Genomic DNA, 21,864 nt, shown 5'->3' with positions numbered 1-21,864 from the left:
GTTACATCCATGCAGCATTCACGCATGAACAGAATGTGGCCCACTGTTCCATATGGTGAAGGTGCCAATGTCTTGTTGATTTAGTGTGATGCAAAGCTTTCTGAAAAATTTGTTCAATGCCAATTTTGTGTCACTAAATTTGTTTTGTGAAATGGGTAATTGTCTTGTTTAGCATAGGATATCTGGAGCCAAAACACAGATGATAATGGAAGACTGGGACTTCCTACAGCTGCAGTGTGCCCTCTACATTAACAGTGAGCTCTCTGGAATTCCTCTTAACATGGCACCCAAGAAATGGACCAGAGGTTTTGTTCAAAGACTCAAAGGGAAGCAGGGTATGTCTAAATTCTTCCTTTCCCACCTCCCAAAAGTTTTTTTCATTGTTTTGGGTTTTTTAGCCAAAAGGTTTGCCATTGCATAGTGATCAGGTCAGTGTTTGTAGATCAAGCTAGCAAGGCTTTCCCTGTATGATGTGCCTACTGTGCTGTATTAACACTTTACCATTTTGTATAATGGTACTGTTTTCCCAGTTATAAGTTTCTTTATTTGTTAGGTCGGTTTAGAGGCAATCTGTCCGGAAAGCGAGTGGACTTCTCAGGCAGAACAGTCATTTCACCTGACCCCAACTTAAGAATAGATGAAGTGGCTGTGCCTGTTCACGTTGCCAAAATATTAACGTTCCCTGAAAAAGTAAGTAGTGTAAAACTGAAATTCTTTTCATGCATTGTCCATTGTGGTATTCAAATCACTGGAGAAAAAGGGAGTCAATAGTGTGTATGTGTATATACACACACGTACAGGGGAAGAATGGCATGCAGCTTCAGGTGCTCAGTGCCCCCAGTCAGCACCAGAAGGTCATAGTGGTATAGGTTCATTGTCCATTGTAAAGCTGACTTGTTTCACAAAGCAAGACAATGGGAATGCTTGATGCAGACTGTGAGGAGGGAGACCTGAAGGGACAATCCTGAAAAACAGCAAAGTCAGTTTTGCCCAACCCATTTTAAATTTTTGTATGACTTCATATATGTTACTGGGTGTCAGAATGAAAACTGGCTTTGTACATATTTGTAAAAAATCACGCCTTTCACGTCTTACTCTTTCTGTGATCATGTCTGTACTTTCTTTTCTCATTGCTCTGATTTAATTGTGTTCCACAGAATAGACCCAGCTGTGTAATGAGGTTGAGTCAGCTTTGCTAAAGAAAACTGTTCACATTTCTTCTTTAAAATTCTAATATTACTTTACTTTTTGTGTTAACATAGAGTTTTTTGCATTTTAACTAGGGCGGTTGATTGATCACAGTTCACTCATGCGATTAACTCAAACTAATTGCAATTTAAAAAATTAATCGCAATTAATCACACTGTTAGTAATACCATTTATTTAAATATTTTTGGATGTTTTCTACATTTTTAAATATATTGATTTCAATTACGACACAGGATACAGAGTGTACAGTGTTTGTATATTTTAGTACAAATATTTTCACTGTAAAAATGATAAACAAATATTTTCAGTTGGCCTCATACAAGTACTGTAGTGCAATCTCTTTATTGTGAAAGTATAATTTACAAATGTAGATTTTTTTTTTTGTTACATAACTGCTCTCAAAAAAACAAAACAGTGTATAACTTTAGAGCCTACAAGTCCACTCAATCCTCCTCCTTATTCTGCCAATCGCTAAGACAAACAAGTTTGCTCACATTTATGGGAGATACTGTTGTCTGCTTCTTATTTACAGTATCACCTGAAAGTGAGAATAGGTGCTTGCATGGCATTTTTGTAGCTGTCATTGCAAGGTATTTATGTGCCAGATATGCTAAACATTCATATGCCCCTTCATGCTTCGTCCACCATTCCAGAGGACATGCTTCCCTGCTGATGACACTCATCTTAAAAAAAAGAGGAAAAAGAAGGAAAAAAAAAAAAGCAAAGCATTAATTAAATTTGTGATTGAACTCCGTGGGGGAGAATTGTATGTGTCTCGTTCTTTTACATCCACATTCTATCATATATTTCATGTTATAGCGGTCTCGGATGATGACCCAGTGCACGTTCATATTAAGAATACTTTCACAAAAGATTTGACAAAACGCAAAGCTGGTACCAGTGTGACATTTCTAAAAATAGCTACAGCGCTCAGGTTTAAGAATCTGAAGTGCTGCCCAAAATCTGAGGGGGCCAAGGTGTGGAGCATGCTTTCAGAAGTCTTAAAAGAGATGCGGAAACCACAGAACCCAAACCACCAAAAAAGAAAATCAGCCTTCTGCTGGTGTTATCTGACTCAAATGATGAAAATGAACATGCGTCGGTCCACTGTGCTTTGGATCGTTATCGAGCAGTACCCATCATCAACATGGATGCTTGTCCTCTGGGATGGTGGTTGAAGCACGAAGGGACATATGAATCTTTAGTGCATCTGGCACATAAATATCTTGTGATGCTAGGTACAAGGTGCCATTTGAATGCATGTTCTCACTTTCAAGTTATATTGTAAACAAGAAGCGGGCAGCATTATCTTCAGCAAATGTAAACAAATTTGTTTGAGTGATTGGTTGAAGTAGGACTGAGTGGACTTGTAGGCTGTAAAGTTTTACCTTGTTTTATTTTTGAATGCAGTTATATTTTTATACATAATTATACACTTGTAAGTTCAACTTTCATGATAGAGATTGCACTACAGTACTTATTAGGTGAATTGGAAAATACTTTTACTGTGCAAATATTTGTAATAAAAAAAATAGTGAGCACTGTACACTGCCTATCATGTGTTGTAGTTGAAATCCAATATATTTGAAAATGTAGAAAACATCTGAAAATATTTACATGGTATTCTATTATTGTTTAACAGCGTGATTAATTGTGATTTAATTTTTTTAATTGCTTAATTCCCCTAATTTTAACATAGATCCCAGCATTTTTAGAGAGCTTTTAAAGCTTCCCTCTATTTGTGAATTTGGCCAGCAAGCTATGCATTCCAATTCACTCAACAGTCTTGCCTCCATAAGGTCAAGATTGGCTGGTATTTTTCTTCTCTTCCCCTTCCTCCAACAGCTTAAAATATGAGGGGACAACCGCCATTAAACTGATCCTGAAAATCCAAAAGCACAAACCCAAGGAATAGCAAGTGGTGTTTAAAATGTCTCGCTTGTTTCTAACTGATACAGTCCATGTTGCAGGTGAACAAAGCTAACCTAAATTTTATGAGGAAACTCGTACGGAATGGTCCCGAAGTTCACCCTGGAGCTAATTTCATTCAACAGAGGCACACACAGATGAAAAGGTACTTATATGTAAAGGTTCACGTTCCACCTACCACCACTACTTGATCTAATTGTTTGAAGTGAAATCAGCAGATTATTCATCATTGGGACTCGTCCACTTTTTTTTTTTTGTTGGTGGTTTTTGTTTTTATGTCATCTTCGATAAAGGATATAAACAATATTTCATGACCTAAAGGTAGCTTGTGCAAGCAAACATGAACATAGATAAATCCTTCTGTTAGAACATTTTGGTAGGCATAGATTCATTGTCATTGCTAGTAAGCGACAGTTGGATTGCTACATGTCAATGATATACCCCTATTTGCTGATAACTTAAAACTAATACATTTTCTTTAAGAAAATTGATTTTTCATGAATATCCTGTGTTTGCTGACTGCTCCATGTTTGCCATGGAGAATGATGTAGCTATTTGCTGAGTTAACATAACTTTACTGTATCTTTGATATTAAACTGACCTCAGTCCTTATCTAAAACTTGTGTGAAAAACATTGTTCCTCAGTTCCACTCAGTGACAGAGACACTGTTAATATTTAATAAACTTGCAGAATGCATGTCTGGTTCAAAGTGGCTGTCGCTGGAGTCTTTTTAAGAAATCAGAGTACAAATAAAAGACAACTAAAGAGCATCCTATTTCTTTGGGGGGTTTTCCCCATGAGATTTTGACTCTATTGACATGTTTTTTATTTCAAGGTTTTTGAAATATGGAAACCGTGAGAAGATGGCTCAGGAGCTCAAGTATGGTGACATTGTAGAGAGGCATCTCATAAATGGGGATATAGTTCTCTTCAACCGACAGCCCTCTCTGCACAAGCTGAGCATCATGGCTCACATAGTGAGTATACACACAGCCTGGCTAGCATGTAACTTTAATCTTTAGTGGGTTAGTTTTGTTTGTTAATCTCTCACTCAAACTGTGTTGATATTTTGCATCTTAAAACAACACTATGTGGAAATGATCCAGATAAAATAGTTTTGTGCTTGTGCATAAAGTCAGAGTGAAACCGAGCAGTCTCTTATTCAAATTCCACTGATTTTACATTTGTGCATGTATATATGCATATCGATAGCTGTAAAAATTAAAAAAAAAATGCAGTTATAAGAACCCTGGTATCTAAGAACATGCTGCATCTTGTACTTTGCAAGTAATGTTGCAGGGTCAAGGAATTAGTAAATAAATTCACTCAACTTTGGTTAAGTGACTTGGTAAGCCGCCACCAGTTTCTGTGTAAATTAAAACAAGTAATTAGATGTATCGTCTCGAGTCTTTTTTTATATTTTAAAAAAATGTAAAAGCACAGCGTGCAAGGAAAGCACTCTCAAAACTTGTAGATTCTGGAACCTTGTAAATTTGAGATTCACTGTGTCTGTGGCATCACTTCTTATCTCTCTTGCAGGCGAGAGTAAAGCCCCACAGGACCTTCAGGTTTAATGAATGTGTCTGTACACCATACAATGCTGATTTTGATGGAGATGAAATGAATCTTCATCTTCCTCAAACAGAGGAGGCCAAAGCAGAAGCACTGATTCTCATGGGGGTAAATGGAGTATCTTACTGTCTGGCTTGTGGTAGTGTGATATTGCATTTCTGTATGAGCAGCACCCTGTATTTTTCAGTTGCCAGCGAGAGCTGCATTCTTCAAGTAAGCCGCTTGACAGCTTCAGGAGACCAATGCTAAATTCTGCACCCAGCTGAAAATATTCCGTGCTTTGTTAGTTTGTTTGAGGCATCACAGTGATACCTACTTAATATTCCCTGAAAACGTGGCTTGTTGTGAGTGCATGTCTTCCTGTAGTGAGATGCTGCAGAAATGAGGGGCTTTTGCTGTGGAACGTATTTTACCTTATGCCGCCGTATATAATCTCTCCTCCCAACTGATAAGGCAGCAGTGGGGCAGTGACTTCCCTTTTCAAAAGTAAGTTGGGACTTGATGCCCGTAGTATAGACATGGCCTACAGCAGCATAACTACAGCACCATAGCTATGCTGCTGTAACCCCCAGTGCAGATGCAGACTATAACAGTGGGGGAGGGTTTTCAGTCACTGCAGGAACTCCATATCCCTGAGCGACAGTAGCTAGGTTGATAGAAGCATTCTCCGTTGACTTATCTGTGTCTACACTGGGGGTTAGGTTGGCATAGCTGTGGTGCTCAGGTGTGGATTTTTCACCACAAGGGCTATTGGTATCTAGACAAAATTTTGAGGGTAGACCAGCCCTTAGGAGCCAATTGAGTTTTATGTAAAGCAGTGGCAAGTGCATCTGAGAAGACCCTACTGGGGAGACTCATGCTGTACCCTGACATTAGCTCTAGATATATGAGAGATCACTAGCAGCTGCTTCACCTTCAGACTAGCAATTACTCATGCTAGGGGACTGAAGTTACAGTATGTCTCCGATATCTTCAGGCTACCGAGACTACAGCCACACAGGACCCAGATCAGATTTAAGAAGTGAGGAAGTAGCCAATGTAGGCACTTGATGAAACAGTCAGATCAATGGCGTGGTCACCAAATTCACAACTTTACAAGAGCCATCAACAATACTATCCCTTGTACTTGTAATTTGACTAATGACTTGACCTATCAATTCAACGACACTCAGTAGAAACTCCTTCTCCCCCTCTGACCAAATATCTGTTACAGTTAGACTCAACAGTCTTGCTAATCAGCCATGTGACATAGGTTTGTTATTCATCTCTCTCGTTTTACCTGTGTGTTTGGGAATATACCTTTCCAGCATCTGTCAATTTAACCACACACACACACGCGCGTGATTGGAAAGTAACCTCCCAAATGTGCCAGGTTTGCCTGACATTTTTCTTCTGTGAGTAAAACTTGTTTGTATATATGCCATCCCTCTGGATCCCCACATCTGGTGGCTGGTGCTGAACACGCAGGTTGCAAGGGAGTACGTATCTCTCCATGTCTTTCCCTAACCTAATTTATAGCTTAGACGTGTATGTGTATTGGCTGTAGGAATAGGATAGGATAGGGTCTAGAACTAGGGTTTCCTCCAGTTTACAGGATTTGTCCCAGAGTAAATCCTAACGCTTAAACTATGGAATTGGGCCTTAAATGTTTGTTACAAGCTCTGCCTTGAAAGGTCTGTTCTTTCAATTGTATTGCAATAGTAATATATGGTAAATTAATCTTCTCTACAGAATATTTCAAGTATACTCATTTTTCATTCTTGTGTTCTACAGACCAAAGCAAACTTGGTAACACCAAGGAATGGAGAGCCTTTGATTGCTGCTATTCAAGATTTTCTTACAGGTCTGTATGTAATGATCATTTTAGAGATGTGTGTGGCTTAAAAATGTTTCTTTTTTTGAAAATCAATAATGTCCCATATACATCTATAAATGAACCTTTTTAAAAAAATGCTTTTGCCCTGTTGAAAGACATAACAAAATGGATTCCTTGACCATGAAGCAATGAAAATGATGCTTCACAGTGCTTTTCAGTTATAATTTGGCATGAAGGGGTTACTTGTACCAGTAGGGTTAAAAAGTTATCTTTAAGTTGATGGTGTCACTTATGTGTCTGCAAGGTTATTTAATGTTATAGGAAACATCCAGAGGGTATATCAGTGGCCAGAGACTTCATAAGGAAGAGGATGTTTTGATGGCAATTCTCAGATGGTCTTTTAAACTTTAAATCTAATAGGAGAAAAATTAATTTTTTACATTGCTCGTACAGACCTTCATTTAAAAATCATAAGTGCAGGGAAAGAATTTAGAGCCAATATTATATCTGCATTGCTGTCATCTGTATCAAGTGGATAACTCGTGGTCAGAGTAATGCTTAACATGCAATCACTTTTCAATTTTACTTCAACCTGTCAGGTTAACCTTTTTTTCACATTCCAGGTGCCTATCTTCTCACTCTAAAAGACACCTTTTTTGACCGAGCCAAGGCCTGTCAAATTATTGCTTCTATCCTGGTTGGCAAGGATGAGAAGATTAAAGTTCGGCTTCCACCCCCAGCAATCCTAAAGGTGTGTGGTCCTGTTTAGTTTTTTTCAAACTGTTGCAAAGATTTTTGGCTATGATTTCTCTTGGATGTTACGCGTAGTTGACCCATTTTCACAGCCACCAAAAGACAGAATTTTAGCGACAGTTGTTTTTAGAGTGGTTACTTGTGCTGTAAACATATTGTGCATGGGGATGGAGACAGAAGCAGGGCTTGATGCTGCTGCTTTAACTTCACAATTGATCTTGCAGCATGCTGTGAGGATCATAAGTCAGGGCTATGGGTAGCGAAAAGTGGTGGAATCTAGGGAGAGTAACTAGAACTCTGCAGCCTACCTGTCTTGCTGCAGTATGCAATCCATCTGCCCCAAATCATCAGTGCTTTGGCTCTCCACTACGCTGAGTCAGCTATGCATATTGGCATGATGAGGGTTCCTTATGGTCCTGCTGCCTCAACATGCCTACTGTGGTTTGAAAGAGAGGAACCCTAATATGATATATTTGAGCAAGCTCTTTAAACCAGGAATATAGATGCAGGTGAAGTTCTTCAGAAATGAGGGGTTGGAATGCAGCAGGCGATTGTCCCCTCAGAGCCTGTACTTTTCAATTTCACTGACCCCAGTCCTGATGGGATTTCATGCAGGAGTTAGTGGGGGCTGCATATTGGTGCATCAGAACTTGAATGGGTCATCTGGTATTGATGTTTTAGCTGCTGCCGCCTCTATGCATTGAGGAGTCCTGTAGATTCAACACAGATGGTTTTAGTGAAAAGGAACTTGATCCTCATCTTTCCCATTCAATCTCCTGCCCCCCTCCCCACATTCCTACTGACTTGTCCTCAGCTCCTACACCACAATACAAGCAATACCATGGGGAGTCTAGAGCATTTAAGACAGTGGAAAACATCCTAGGGAGCATGGGGGACTTTTAGTGGGGTAATGGAGCTTGAGCTTGGGGAGCAGGATCTGGGATGGAAGAAGTGGAGCTAAGAAGAGCTCTGCTCCATAGTTGCCTATGGTCCTATTTCATATTCAGCTGCACAATCTTCATTCTGATGACACAATTAAGTTTATAACACGGTGTTTATACATCACCAGTGTACATGTGTCTGGAGAAAACAGTCATGCATCTTTTATTGTGATGTAGAGGAATTTTTGATGTATGTGTTGTGGTTATCTGCTTAATCAGACGTTAAGTAAATGACTTGCAAATGAACGTGTACTGATACCTAGAGTGATCTTAAAATTGATACTCTCCAGCACATGGATATTTAATTATTGTGTTCAGAGGATAGGGGAATTGGAGCATCAAAGGATAATAGTCATCTAAAGCAAAGATCAAAACATTTATGGGAAGTCCCGTTTTGAGTGAGGTAAAGGTTTTCCTTTGTAACAAGACACTGAGTCTGAGGATGTTTTGCCAAATGTTTTACATGTTTGTGTCAGCTGCTTATATTGGCTAGCTGTATTTCATCTGGCTGAAGTACACAATAATGTGATCTCTAAGCCAAATGCACACTTATTCACGAAAGTGCTGTATATTGAACAAGAGAAACTAGATTTATAGCACTGTAAATGCGGGGAATGAGGTGAAGCTAGCAATCATCTACATTTTTAAATTTTTTTTTTTTATTTCAACCAGTGTCAGAGAGAAGTGGCGGTGTGGAGGGGGTATTCATTCATTTGCACATCTGCCCTCTGTCCTTCATCCAAAAATATTTAAGTTCCAGTTCCTTGAGGTTTCTGTTCTCACTTAAGTGAAGAATGGCAGACATCTCCGCAAACTGACTAGCACAGGTTGTTCCGTCAAGATATTAACCACAGTTTTAGAGCAGCATATTGAAGTTGGCTGTTTTGGTACTGTAACCCTATAGAAAACATTCTGACTGTTTCTGATTTTCCCTTTGTTGCCTTCAGCCTGTAACCCTGTGGACAGGAAAGCAGGTCTTCAGCCTCATTCTGAAACCTAGCGATGACTGTGCTGTGAAAGCCAATCTCCGAACCAAAGGAAAACAGTACTCTGGCAGAGGGGAGGATCTGTGTGTCAATGATTCTTGTGAGTGACCTTGCCTGCTCAATTGCCCCTCAATTATGAGTTCATAACAAATCTGCGCCAATGGCTACTTTTCTGTTACTAATCTGTAACTGAGTTCACAGCAGGGAAATGTGACTGAAGAAAATGCTGTTAAACATGAAAATGCAAGTAAAATATGCAAGAATGTGACTATTTGATTCACATACAAAATAGGCAATTTCTCAAAAGTTGGTGTTTGCTCAGACATAGACTACTACGGAAAAATCATGAATTTTATTAATAAAATATTTATATAGCGCTTAACTTGTCATGAAACCTTACTTGAAACCTTAGAGATTTTTAAAATAAAACAGTCTCTGCCCCAAAGATCTTATCATGTTAAACTTGACAAATGCAGAACTTGAAGCTAGGCAAAGGAAGGCGATAGGGAAAGTAGAGATGGTGCAAAACAGAGTTGCTGTACAGCGAGCATATTACACATCTGATATTATTAAACCAGCAGTCCATAGCTAACCATTTCTGTAACCAGAAAAATCCTTCCTGTGTTTTAGTGAGGTTTTTATCCCATGCCCCTGCCACCTTGTTCTTCACCATCAACTAGCTGCAGGGGAGCAGAGCAGTGTAAACCCAAGAAAATACTCCCACCATAGGAAGAAATTGCAGAGGGATGTAACAGGCCTTAGAAGATGCAGTGGAAACCCCAGTTTCTTGGAGTCGGCAACCTCAGTGGAAGCGACAATCCATCTGAGTTTCTTTGAAGCTAGTGTTGCAGTCTTTAGTGTACCTGTTCTTTTGTGAAGCAAGAACAGTCCAGTCTGGAAAAGGTCTTCTGCAGGACCTCATGAAATCCCAACATGGCTTTTGTAGTGTACTCAGTCATCAGTGAATATCAATGGCTATTATTTACTGTTCAGCATGTAGGTTTTGTTGCATCCTTTTTCAAAAAATAAATAAAACAATAAGTTGGGTCTGCTGGTAGTGATGCCTGACCCACATAGCTGTGCCAGCGTAGGTCCTAGTAAAGATGCAGTTACGCCAGCAAAACTGCTTTCACTGGTATAGCTGTTTGACGTGGGGGGGTGGGGAGGTTGTTATTAGCAGGTTACTACCCTTTGCAGGTATAGCTGTGTCCACACTAGGAGCACTTAATAGACCAGCTTACCGATTCATAGTGTACATGTAACTATGGTGTACCTTTACTGAGTCAGGACAATGCAGTGATTTAAGTCCATCTATATCCCCAAGCCCTTCCTTGAATGTAGCATATTGGAGTTGGAGTGCTCACGTATGAAGTTCCTTACTTTCTAGTGCTATTGTGTCCAATTACTGACTTGTTCCCAAATAAAATAACTCTCTTCAATGATTCTTCGCTTACTATAGTCACTTAATATTTGTATCAAAGTTAAGTTTGGCTTTTGGCTGGGAAACTGCTTGCACTGATTTGCCTACTGTGTTTTTAAACTATGTGAACAAAAATAAACTAAATTAAGATGTTGCTCAGAAGATTTAAAATTGCTTTTTAACACATTTAATTCTTCTGTTGGAGTTAAAAAATTAAAATGTGCAGTGTTAAGGTTGCTTTAAGTTTATGGGCTACTGCTGTTCTTAAAAGAGAATCTGGCAATTGAAGCATTTACCTGGGGAAAGGATGGGAAATAGACTTAATGTATGGGAAATGGAGTTGCAGCGGGAGGATTGTTGTGGAGACACTTTCACTGCATCCTCTTTATTCAGTGTTCTGCTTCTACAGGCATAATGTGTGTGTTTGGGGGCTTTTTGTTTTGACAACCCACACTGTTATGATTTAAACTTTATTAAATTACTAGTAACCTAAGTTAAGCTCTTGGTCTCTTTGGGTGTCAGGCTTTCAGTATTTTCCATTGTGCCTCCAGATGTTACAATCCAGAATAGCCAGTTGATGAGTGGCAGTATGGACAAAGGAACCTTAGGATCTGGATCCAAGAAAAATATCTTTTACATTCTGCTGAGAGACTGGGGGCAGGTAGAGGCTGCAGATGCTATGTCACGGCTAGCCAGGCTTGCTCCTGTTTACCTCTGTAAGTAACCTGGGAGGTGCCTTTCGTTGTAGAATATTTTAATGTAAAAATCCAGGAAGGTTTCTATTAAAAATGTAGCCTGTTTAGAGAAGGAAAAATCAATAAGATACTAAGTTGATGGAAATGGACAAAAGTGCACCTGTTCACAACTTTGTCTTGACATATTTGCAAATGCCATATAATGGGGAGAAATTCTGTGATAGTTATCTGCAAAGAACTCAGTGAACTGAACTTTTTTTTTATATTTTACTGTAGCTAACCGTGGGTTCTCAATTGGGATTGGTGATGTAACTCCAGGACAGGGACTGCTAAAGGCTAAATATGAACTTCTGAATGATGGCTATAAGAAATGTGATGAATACATTGAAGCTTTGCGCACTGGTAAGCTGCAGCAGCAGCCTGGCTGTACCGCAGAAGAGACATTAGAGGTGAGTGGTGATTCACTTGTTAAAATAGTGTTCAATACGAGTGCCATGCACTCAGGCCAAGACACTCAGGTTTATTAAATCAAACCTTTATTTTAACCAAAAGCATACCTTGCTTTACAAATACTGTTAAAGTATGAAACACCAAACATACAGAAAAAAGCCATGGCTAGTTAACCTTCTCCTGGGGCTAAGGGCGTCATCATGGATTTTTCTTAGGAAGCTCTGACTGCCCATTTTATTACACATCCATATTACATATTCATTACTTAACATTCATGACACCAGTGGTGATTGGAAGATAAGTATCTTATGTAACTCATACAATACTCATGTGCGAATTTTAATTGGCATGTAATTTTCTGTTTTTGTGGTGGTCTCTTCTCTGGTTGATTGTACATATTTTGACCACGTCACTTAGACCTGTTTCTCTGCATAGGGGATTTTTGGGACCTTCCAGTCTGTTTTTCTAACTGCTTTTGGACCACACAATTTATAGATAGATTATTCTTCAGTTTAAGCACATTCTGTTTTAAAAATGTTGTCCTCTGTCCTATATAGCTGTTGTAAACAAGTTTACCTGATGACAAGATCATGTAAAGCAACATTTCGCTCATGTCAGGCAAGCTGCAAACTAGGCCAAAGCCAGCCTTTCTTATAGACAGGACTGTTAAAACTAAGTCGTCATGCCAGCCTGTTACAAGACGGGAGTACTTGTGGCACCTTACTCCTGTTTTTTTTGCGGATACAGACTAACACGGCTGCTACTCTGAAACCTGTTACAAGATAGTGAGGTTTGATTAATAGATTATAAAATATTCAGTGGGTTTTAAATATGACTGTTTGAAAACTAGGAGAAATGAATTGTTGTATTTAAATATGTGCTTAACATGACACACCTGGGTAGTCATGTAGAGATCATCTCTTTAACAGTTTCAAGCCTTGATCCTCTTATCTAGTATATTTCTAGAAATGCTCAATCACTATTTTTCTTAAGATTTATAAAACTAAAGTAGGATCTCACTTTGCTAGTCATCAAGTCTGATGCTGGTCACAAAATGTAGTAGTTTCGCCATACTTCTCAAAGTAGAGAGTTGTAATAAGATCTCTTGTATTTGGTGCAAGCATTACATTTAGTAACATTTATAGAACATATATAAATAGACTTGACAGACGAACAAAGTACATTTTATGATGCAATATCTTTTATATACATTTGTCTACATCTTTTATATACATTTGACAATTTGCCAGTCTATAGTGGGTCTCCAGTTCTGTAGTTCATTTTACTAAGATTCTCGTGCATTTCAAAAAGCAGGGTTTTTTCTCTTAATGCTCCTGTTTGCATCTTTGATGCTATTTTAGACTTCATACTGAATACTACTGAAGGTTTTTTGGTGGTTAGCCTTAGTATACTGCTATGTGCATATTTGTTACTAATACTAAATATCTAAAGTTTCTGATTCTAGGCCTTAATCCTTAAAGAACTCTCTGTGATCAGAGACCATGCTGGCAGTGCCTGTCTCAGAGAACTAGATAAAAGTAACAGTCCCCTTATCATGGCTCTCTGTGGTTCTAAAGGTAAGATTAGTCAAGTTTTGGAATTGTGTGAAGTTGCTGCCTAGGTAATTTGCCTTTAATTATTTGTTCTGCCTTTGTATTAATCATTATGTAGTCTGTTTTGTCTAAAACATGCAATTGTGTAAGCGTTAGATTCGTAGCATGTAGCATCGCTATCAATTCCTTTTGAGAGGGTAAAGCTAGCTTCTTTTTAAGTTAAGTTGTAAATAATCACACTTAGTTTTATTTAGATGTTTATTACTCTACGATAAGAGCATCCATCCAGCACTCTAGGTGCCCTTGGGAATCTTGTGGAAATACACAAATAAAGACACATTAATTACCCCAAGGTTAAATAACCCAGCAAAAATATAAGTATGTCAGAAAAAGTAATCATCGGGAAGACTTTCCACATCTATTATCAAGCCATTCCATGTCGTAATCTGTTTTCCTGATCTCTGCTTCCACAAGATCAATTGAATAATTGTTTTTCTTTTTTTGTTTGGATGTTGTCTGATCTTTGCCATTAATTTCCTGTGTGACCTTGGGCAAGTCAGTTGCACTCTCTGCTTCCATTTCCCCATCTGTATTGGATAGGTGTAATACTTCACAGGGGTGAATAAGTTGTATTAATATTTAAATCACTTTGGGATCTTGAAGTGAAAGCTATATCAAGTTTTATGGTGTTCTGCTTGTTTTCAAAAGGAGTTAATCAAATGATACTATGTCTGTAGAGAAAATAAAGACTCTAAAGTCAGGATGGGTTTTTAAAGCAGTTGATATTGCATCTGTCAACATCAGGAGATGTTGAGCAATGAAATAATAAGAGATGGCATTAACAGACATGGATTATATGCTGTTAATAGTATAATAAAAATACCAAACGAGTTAACCTAAGGTCTATAATCAAATAAGAATGTCATAAAGATCCATGATCGACAGAAAACTGGACTCATTGATTGACAGAGGGGGAGTTCCTTGTAGGGATTACTTAATTAATTTTGATTGGTATCTCCGGCCTGTGAATGTAAATTTGACTGAATAGGAGAAGTAACTGAAGAGTTGAATTAATTGACTGATGCACATTTAAAACTTTTTTTTTAATGACTTAGTAAGTGGTGCACCATTCATCTCATTTGAACAAGCATCCTTTACAAAGGATTACTAATTTTGATGTCTCCCTTTGTCCAGGTTCCTTTATTAATATATCCCAGATGATTGCCTGTGTAGGACAACAGGCTATTAGTGGGTCACGCGTGCCTGATGGATTTGAAAATAGGTCTCTGCCTCACTTTGAGAAGCACTGTAAGGTCAGTAGCCTTGCACTAAATTAGATTCAATGAAATCCATCTGTGAACTGGGAATAAGTTCAGATGAGTCGTTACTCGGTCCTTCCATTAGTGAAGGACTACCTCCAAGGGTAGCACCATAAAGTTCAAGTACAATATTTTGAATGAGGAAGTAGGGACAAGGAGCTGATGCTCTTTGCCTTCACTTATTTTCAGGAATCTTCATTAGCCTGAACCTTAACAGCTGAACTTTTAACTTCTGGTTGCCCTTTTCTGCCAAATAGTCCCTTCCTTGAAATATTTAAACAATACTTTAATATGTTAAATTAATATTTGTTGAAATAACTTTAAAATAACACTAAGGATATATTCATGATTCTTACATTGCTTACAAACAAGATTCTTGTAATCTTTGCCTTTTTTCCTTTCTTTTGAATATTGATTCATTGCACTAATGTGTCTCATGGGTGCTATGATGCTGGTTTTGTTTTTTATGATGGATTTCAAGAATTTTAGTGCATGTGAAATATATCCACTGGGTCACTCTGGAGTCTGAATTTCTCTGTAGAACAGGTACAGCATGACAAATAGTATTGCTAACATTATATCAGTGCTCCTCAATCCTGTTGTGCAGGGACCAGTTTCCAAGGTCAAGAGTCTAGAACTGTCTCCACGTTAATACAGTCCTATCTGAGACGGCCAGTTAAAATAATGGTATCAATTCATTTCCTAGTAAAGAAGTGTCAATATAGCAATCCTCGAACACCCCCGTAAGCTCACCAGTTCATGTCATTCAGGTTACTGAATACCTGTCAAGTGATAACTCTAAATCACTACCTGCCAGGACTCAGTTGCAATTTCTGAACTAATAGAGAAAGTTGCTTACTGCTGTCCAGTAACCTGAACCTGCAGTTCCCTTTTTATTAAGAAAATGCTCCAGGTAACTTTTTGATTATGGTAGAAATACACGATATAAATTCCATCAACTTTACAAAGAGAAAATGTCGTAACTTTAATTTCCCAACCTTGTCCAACTTGTCTGTTACTAGTTAAATGATGGTACAAAGTAGCCTGCTTTAAGGGTTGGTGCCTCTTACCCTCTCAATCCACTGTTCTGCTTCACAGAATATGGGAATGACTTTTGGGTCAGATGCTAGTGATGGGATTAGGAATAGTATAGAGAAGGTTCCAGTCAATCCTTTAGTTACTCAGTTTGCTTAATAAACTTGTAAATTGGCTTTGAGCAGTTTGTGTAAAGTCTATTGACCAGACCCTCATCAATGGCCAAAACAAGCTGTTCAAAAGAATTTAGAAGCTCCAACTCTATAAACCATATAACATATTCTGTTCCATAGGCTCAGGTTAGGAAGATTCCGGTAGAGGAAGAATGACAGACAGTACTTCCTCCCCACTCAAAAATGAGTGCTCACATTGTCCTCCAACCAGACTGCAACTCAGGAACGTGTGCATAATCCTATTAGACTAAATGTTTTTCTATTGCATACTTCTAGAATGTGTAGTATGTCTTCTTAGAACTTTTTTCCCCTCCCCTCCAGCTTCCAGCTGCAAAAGGTTTTGTTGCCAATAGCTTCTATTCTGGCTTGACTCCGACTGAGTTCTTCTTCCATACAATGGCTGGTCGGGAAGGTCTAGTTGATACAGCTGTAAAAACAGCCGAAACTGGATATATGCAGGTAATGCTCGACGGATATAAAGATGTATAACAGTTTTGCTGTTGCAAGAGGGTTATGGTTGTCAGTCATATCGTTAATATGAGATGTTGTTAGACCTCATCGATCTAGCGCTGGATGTTGGCAAGTATAATCATTGATCTTCTAAAGTGGGCTTTCATTAAGTGACATGGGAGCAGAACTGTCCGTGTATCTTCTGAGTACAGTGACCAATCCTTGTTCATAAGTGTCCTGATTTGCTGAGCACCTCCTGCAAAGTGGTAAGTGCCTTCAGTTCCTCTTGAAGTTAATGAAGGTCTGAGGGCATGGAGCATCTGAGTGGATCAGGTGCCGGTGATGATGCTTTGGTCACTGAGCCTTCATTCCTGTAAAAAAACAAAGATGATACCGGTGAAACTTCAACCTCTTTTTGCTTTGACCTATCAAAACAAAAGGGAAGTTGTCTCCATTACACAAATGTAAGCATGGACTGTCCTAGGGCAAAACTTTTTGTTTTTTTTTTTTTTTTTTTTTTTTTTTTTTTTTGAGTAATCTCAGGGTCGTCAGTGGGATTACTCAAGTGAGACAAGCAGAATTTGGCCCCTTCTTCAAGAATGAAAACTTACTTTAAGGTGTTGTGATCTTGTTCAAAAGTAGCTGAAGGCTGGCCTAATCTTTTGCTTCTGTGTAGGTAAATCGGAATTCCCCCGTTGATTTTAATCAGAGGGAAGGCCCAATGTGAGCGCTTTTGAAATTAACATACCTGAATACGTAAGATCATGTCAATGCTCTTATGTAGAGGCATTATTCAATATATTTCTGTGCAATCTCTGACCCCATTCAGAGGGTTTAACATTCTGGGGTGCAATCCAGACCAGTGAGGGGCTGTCACCACTGGCCCTCTAACCTTGGGGCCTTAATGCTTTGCTGCTGTAGCTCCCACTGAGGCCGCTCACAGATAGCATGCAGATCACCCCTGAGTGTCCGTGTAGCCACAGCCCAAGTCCAGAAACAGTGACCCCAGCAGTCTGGCAGCAAACCTGCCACACTCTGGCATCCAGCAGCCTTGCTTACTACTTGCGGTGTGACCTCCCTGGCATCCAGCAGCCTTGCTTACTACTTGCGGTGTGACCTCCCCCTGCCCCCCCCCCCACACTTCCAGTCCCAGATTTTCCCCAGAAAAGTGTGTTCTGCACTTGTCCAGTCCTCTCCTGGACAGTCAAGCTATATTAGGTCCATTGACCCTCTAGGGGCTCAGTATACAACAGTTTGCTACCATAAATGGAGTTACTCACACAGTTCAGTTTCAAGACAACACTGGATTGTAAAACTACATAGATTTTTAAGTCAGTACAAATATAAGGCATTAAAGTTAGAAATGGTTACAAGAGAAATAAAGATAAAACACGTTCTAAACTTAACAAACTAGACTTGGTTCAAGGTGAAATTCTGGCCACAAGTTTCCAGTAACATTGCTGCCCAAGTTTCAGGTCAGGATCTGCTCTAAGTCCATAAGGTGTTTCTTTTGTCGTCTTAGATGAGCGAAAGGGAAATGGATAGGGAGAGACAACGTGTAGTGGTTTTATCCATTATTTTCAAAGCTTAGTCACCCTTTGAAATGTATTTTCCTGAGGGTTACCCCTTGATCAGGGGTTCTCAGTGGGTCGGGACCCCATTTTAATAGAGTTGCCAAGTCTGCAGTTAGACTTGCTGGGGCCTAGGGCTGGGGCTGAAGCTGAAGCCCGACCCCCACTGCCTGGGGCTGAAGCCGAAGCCCAGGGAAGGGTGGCTAAGGTTACACCGTCCTGGGCGCCAGGGCTGGGGTGGGTTCAGGCTTGGATCCCCCCTCCTGGGGTCATATAGTAATATTTGTTGTCAGAAGGAGGGGGCATGGTGCTATGAAGTTTGAAAACCGCTGCCCTAGATAAAATTCCTTCCAGCTATGAGGATGGAGACATCGGGTCTCATTGTAAAAGATTTCATTTCATGCTGCTGTTTGCTTAAAATGCAGGTTTGCCTTGTCTCCCTCTTGCTTTTTCAAGGACCTTGTAACTATTTCTATGTAAATTGAAGTGAACACACTTTCCTTAAGACCTGTTTGTCCAGTCCTGCCGAATCACAGCTGTGTGGGTTGAACATGTGCCACAAACCCTTGAAGCCTAACTCATAAATTAGAAAACCCTGTTTTTTTTAAAAAGGTCAACTTCAGAGGCAGATGTTCAGTGGTTATATTTTTAACTCTCTCTGCTCCTTCCTTCTCCCTACAAGACCATATACATGGTAATGTGTCGCCATGTTCTTGCATTTTTTAAAAAAAATTCCAGGAAGCAAAGGTGGTTAGAGAAACCACATGATTGAAAAGGCATTTCCTTGAAAACATGTTTGTATTTTTAAATTCCAGATAAATTGGGCTGTATCAGGTTCCAATGTTGGTAAATTGGAGTCTGTGTGCACCAAAATTACATGATAGGAGGAGCAGGAAGGAAAGCTTGCAGGCCTTCAGAATGCTTTGAATATTTTATTGCTACTGAGTTGTTTTGTTTTTGTTTTGTTTTTTGCTCTCAGGGGCGTATAAAATTAAATCTTATGAATGGTGTATGAATTAAAAAGTTTTATTTTCTCAGTCCACATTCCATAGGTTTTTGTAACTCCAGTGCATGGGTATTCCTAAAAAAACAGCTGTCTTTACTTCCCCTCCTTTTTTTCTTTTCCCCCTCCAGAGACGGCTGGTGAAATCTCTGGAAGATCTTTGCTCTCAATATGATCTCACTGTCAGAAGTTCTACTGGTGATATTATACAGTTCATTTATGGGGGAGATGGCTTAGATCCTGCCGCTATGGAAGGGAAAGACGAACCTTTGGAATTCAAGCGAGTCCTGGACAACATCAGAGTAAGATTTTTCTGAAATTTATTTGTTTGAAATACATTTAGGCTCTCTAGTTGTCAGAGGCATGTAATACTATTTGGAACATAAAGAAGAAAAGTGTCATGATACAACATGGAGAATCATTCTAATATAAGGGTTTGTTGTTTTTTTTTAAAACTTAATTTCTTGCAGATCTATCTTAAGTAAAGACCTCTATAGCTTTCTTTGAAATTGAGTGACTAGATGATCACTTGGGGTTTTTTAAGATGTTAGTGCAGGGGTCGGCGACCTTTCAGAAGTGGTGTGCCAAGTCTTCATTTATTCACTCTGATTTAAGGTTTTGTGTGCCAGTAATACATTTTAACGTTTTTAGAAGGTCTCTTTCTATAAGTCTATAATATATAACTAAATTATTGTATATAAAGTAAGATTTTTAAAATGTTTAAGAAGCTTCATTTAAAATTATATTAAAATGCAGGGCCCCCCAGACGGGTGTCCAGGACCCAGGCAGTGTGAGTGCCACTGAAAATCAGTTCGTGTGCCGCAGGTTGCCTACCCTGTGTTAGTGCCTGACCCAAAGCCCATTGAAGTCAGCGATTGGACTACTGTTGACTTAACTGGGTGATTGACTGGTTCCTTATTGCACACACTAATGTTCTGAATATTATTCTTCCGTGTTGGGTTGTTGGATTTCTCAGCTCACAGGAAAAGAGCCTTGTTTGCTGTCTCTAAGCCTAGCATGGTATTGTGAAACACTTGAATGCTAAACATGCTGAAGGTGTCTTTTCAGAATGTTCATATTTTATTTTGACTAAGACTAAAGGTTTTCTGTGGAAGTGGCAATTTGGGCTTAAGTGACTGGCTGCGATAATTTGATTTGTGTAATCAGAAACATATGGATTGATTTTTCCAAGTACATATATTTGGGACACTATTCAGTGAAGTGTTAAAGAACTCTATTGTCCATGTGGAACACAGAACTAATCTCTCTCAAATGTTTAATGTCCCTGTGGTCTCTATATATGTAGAAGTATAACTCTTTATGTTGTTGCTTAAGGCGGTGTATCCATGTCAAAATGAACCAGCTCTTAGTAAAAATGAATTGATGTTAACTGCTGAGTCCATCATGAAGAAAGCTGAATTCCTTTGCTGCCAAGACAGTTTCCTACAGGTAACTTTTTAATCTTAATAATCATGAAATAAAAAGAAATATCACTTCCCTCATAAATAAAGGATTTTAAACAATTGAGAGAGCTTTTATTTAAAGACTGATGAAGACCTTTTCAAAAAAAAAAATTTTATCCACTACTAGAAGCAACACCTACTGTACTAATCTGTCTTTAAGATATTTCTGATTACTGCATTCACGATGGTGTATGACTAGCACAGGGGTCAGCAACCTTTCAGAAGTGATGTGCCAAGTCTTCATTTATTCACTCTAATTTAAGGTTTTGCGTGTCAGTAATACATTTTAATATATTCAGAAGGTCTCTTTCTATAATATATAACTAAACTGTTGTATGTAAAGTAAGATTTTTAAAATGTTTTAGAAGCTTCATTTAAAATTAAATTTAAAATGCAGAGTCCCCCGGACCAGTGGCCAGGACTCGGGCAGTGTGAGTGCCACTGAAAATCAGCTCGTGTGGCGCCTTCGGCATGCATGCCATAGGTTGCCTACCCCTGGACTAGCACTTCAGTATGGATAATTAATTTCTTTCTTTGTTGTCTTGAGTAAATTTGTGTTTGCTACAATAGCTTTATAAAGGATGGAAAGTCTAGTCGTTTGAGTAAGCGCCAACCATTGACCTCTTGAAACACCTTAATCAAATCTCTTGATTGCTCTGTACCTCATTTTTACCATCTGTAAAATAGTTCTAGTAATTAGCTATCTCAGAGGAACATTAAGGAATAATGTGATATTTGACATATAACTGTGAAAGTACTAATATCATGAGCTCTTCTCTTTTATCCATCTTTTGTGTAACTATCTTTTGTCATTTTCCCTGCTCCCTTTAGTAAACACTCATTTTCTTACGGTTCCCAATCCAACAAAGCACTTCAGATACATGCTTTGCTGTATTGGGGCCTGTTTCCTGAGGCTAATCCACACTCTACTGGGATACAAATAGAAGTGTATATAAATCTCAACTTCATGGGCTGGTAAACAATTTCTTCATCACTCCCACAAATAAATTCTGATCTGATAGCATTACAAGGTTCACAGTTAATTCTCTTTATTTTAGAACTGCTCTAGATTTTAATGCTCCTTTCAGAAGTCAAACTAGGATGCACAGATATAGGTACATCACTTAGCATTAACTTTTTTGAAAGATTTATTTCTGACCAGTAAATTGCAGACATGGTTACTTTTTCTTCTCTTTATCTTTTTCTCTTCCCCCCCCCCCTTCCCCATTCATTCTTGAAGGCATTAACTGAGACAGGTTATGAAAAATATAATGAAGTAATTGTAGCATGCATGTGCATTGTATGAGCATTAATGTTAGTGCTATTTAACTTAAGATATTTGTGCAAGATCTTGCAGTAACAAATGGGACTGTATATGTTACTGTCTGGCAAATTATAATTAAGATTTCGCCTGCATTAATCCACTACTTTTTTTAATTTTTGGATGAAAACAAAGTTCAGATGTGATGAGAAGGTCCCTGCTAGCTAAATTCCAAGAATTAGTCACTTAAGGTTTTACTTTGGC

At 38.7% G+C, this 21,864-nt stretch overlaps 1 protein-coding gene across 2 annotated transcripts in view; it reads left to right on the top strand.

The window, feature by feature from the left end:
• The window catches only part of POLR3A (RNA polymerase III subunit A), a 52,256-nt gene that overhangs the window by 10,392 nt on the left and 20,000 nt on the right, over positions 1 to 21,864 (top strand). Inside the window, exons 7-22 of one of the 2 annotated variants that reach the window (XM_032783053.2) lie at positions 173 to 335; positions 554 to 690; positions 3,180 to 3,283; positions 3,975 to 4,116; positions 4,679 to 4,819; positions 6,485 to 6,554; positions 7,151 to 7,278; positions 9,169 to 9,307; positions 11,179 to 11,343; positions 11,599 to 11,771; positions 13,238 to 13,349; positions 14,520 to 14,638; positions 16,174 to 16,311; positions 19,008 to 19,178; positions 20,212 to 20,325; positions 21,580 to 21,615. In XM_032783053.2, the coding sequence (XP_032638944.1) occupies positions 173 to 335; positions 554 to 690; positions 3,180 to 3,283; positions 3,975 to 4,116; positions 4,679 to 4,819; positions 6,485 to 6,554; positions 7,151 to 7,278; positions 9,169 to 9,307; positions 11,179 to 11,343; positions 11,599 to 11,771; positions 13,238 to 13,349; positions 14,520 to 14,638; positions 16,174 to 16,311; positions 19,008 to 19,178; positions 20,212 to 20,325; positions 21,580 to 21,615 (2,052 nt within the window). The remainder of the gene's footprint in view (positions 1 to 172; positions 336 to 553; positions 691 to 3,179; positions 3,284 to 3,974; positions 4,117 to 4,678; positions 4,820 to 6,484; positions 6,555 to 7,150; positions 7,279 to 9,168; positions 9,308 to 11,178; positions 11,344 to 11,598; positions 11,772 to 13,237; positions 13,350 to 14,519; positions 14,639 to 16,173; positions 16,312 to 19,007; positions 19,179 to 20,211; positions 20,326 to 21,579; positions 21,616 to 21,864) is intronic. The other variant, XM_032783054.2, reaches the window with a different exon arrangement.

The sequence above is a fragment of the Chelonoidis abingdonii genome, chromosome 15 (genome assembly GCF_003597395.2).
Source record: "Chelonoidis abingdonii isolate Lonesome George chromosome 15, CheloAbing_2.0, whole genome shotgun sequence".
Classification (NCBI taxonomy): Eukaryota; Metazoa; Chordata; order Testudines; family Testudinidae; genus Chelonoidis; species Chelonoidis abingdonii.
This window is presented reverse-complemented; position numbering and strand designations above follow the sequence as displayed.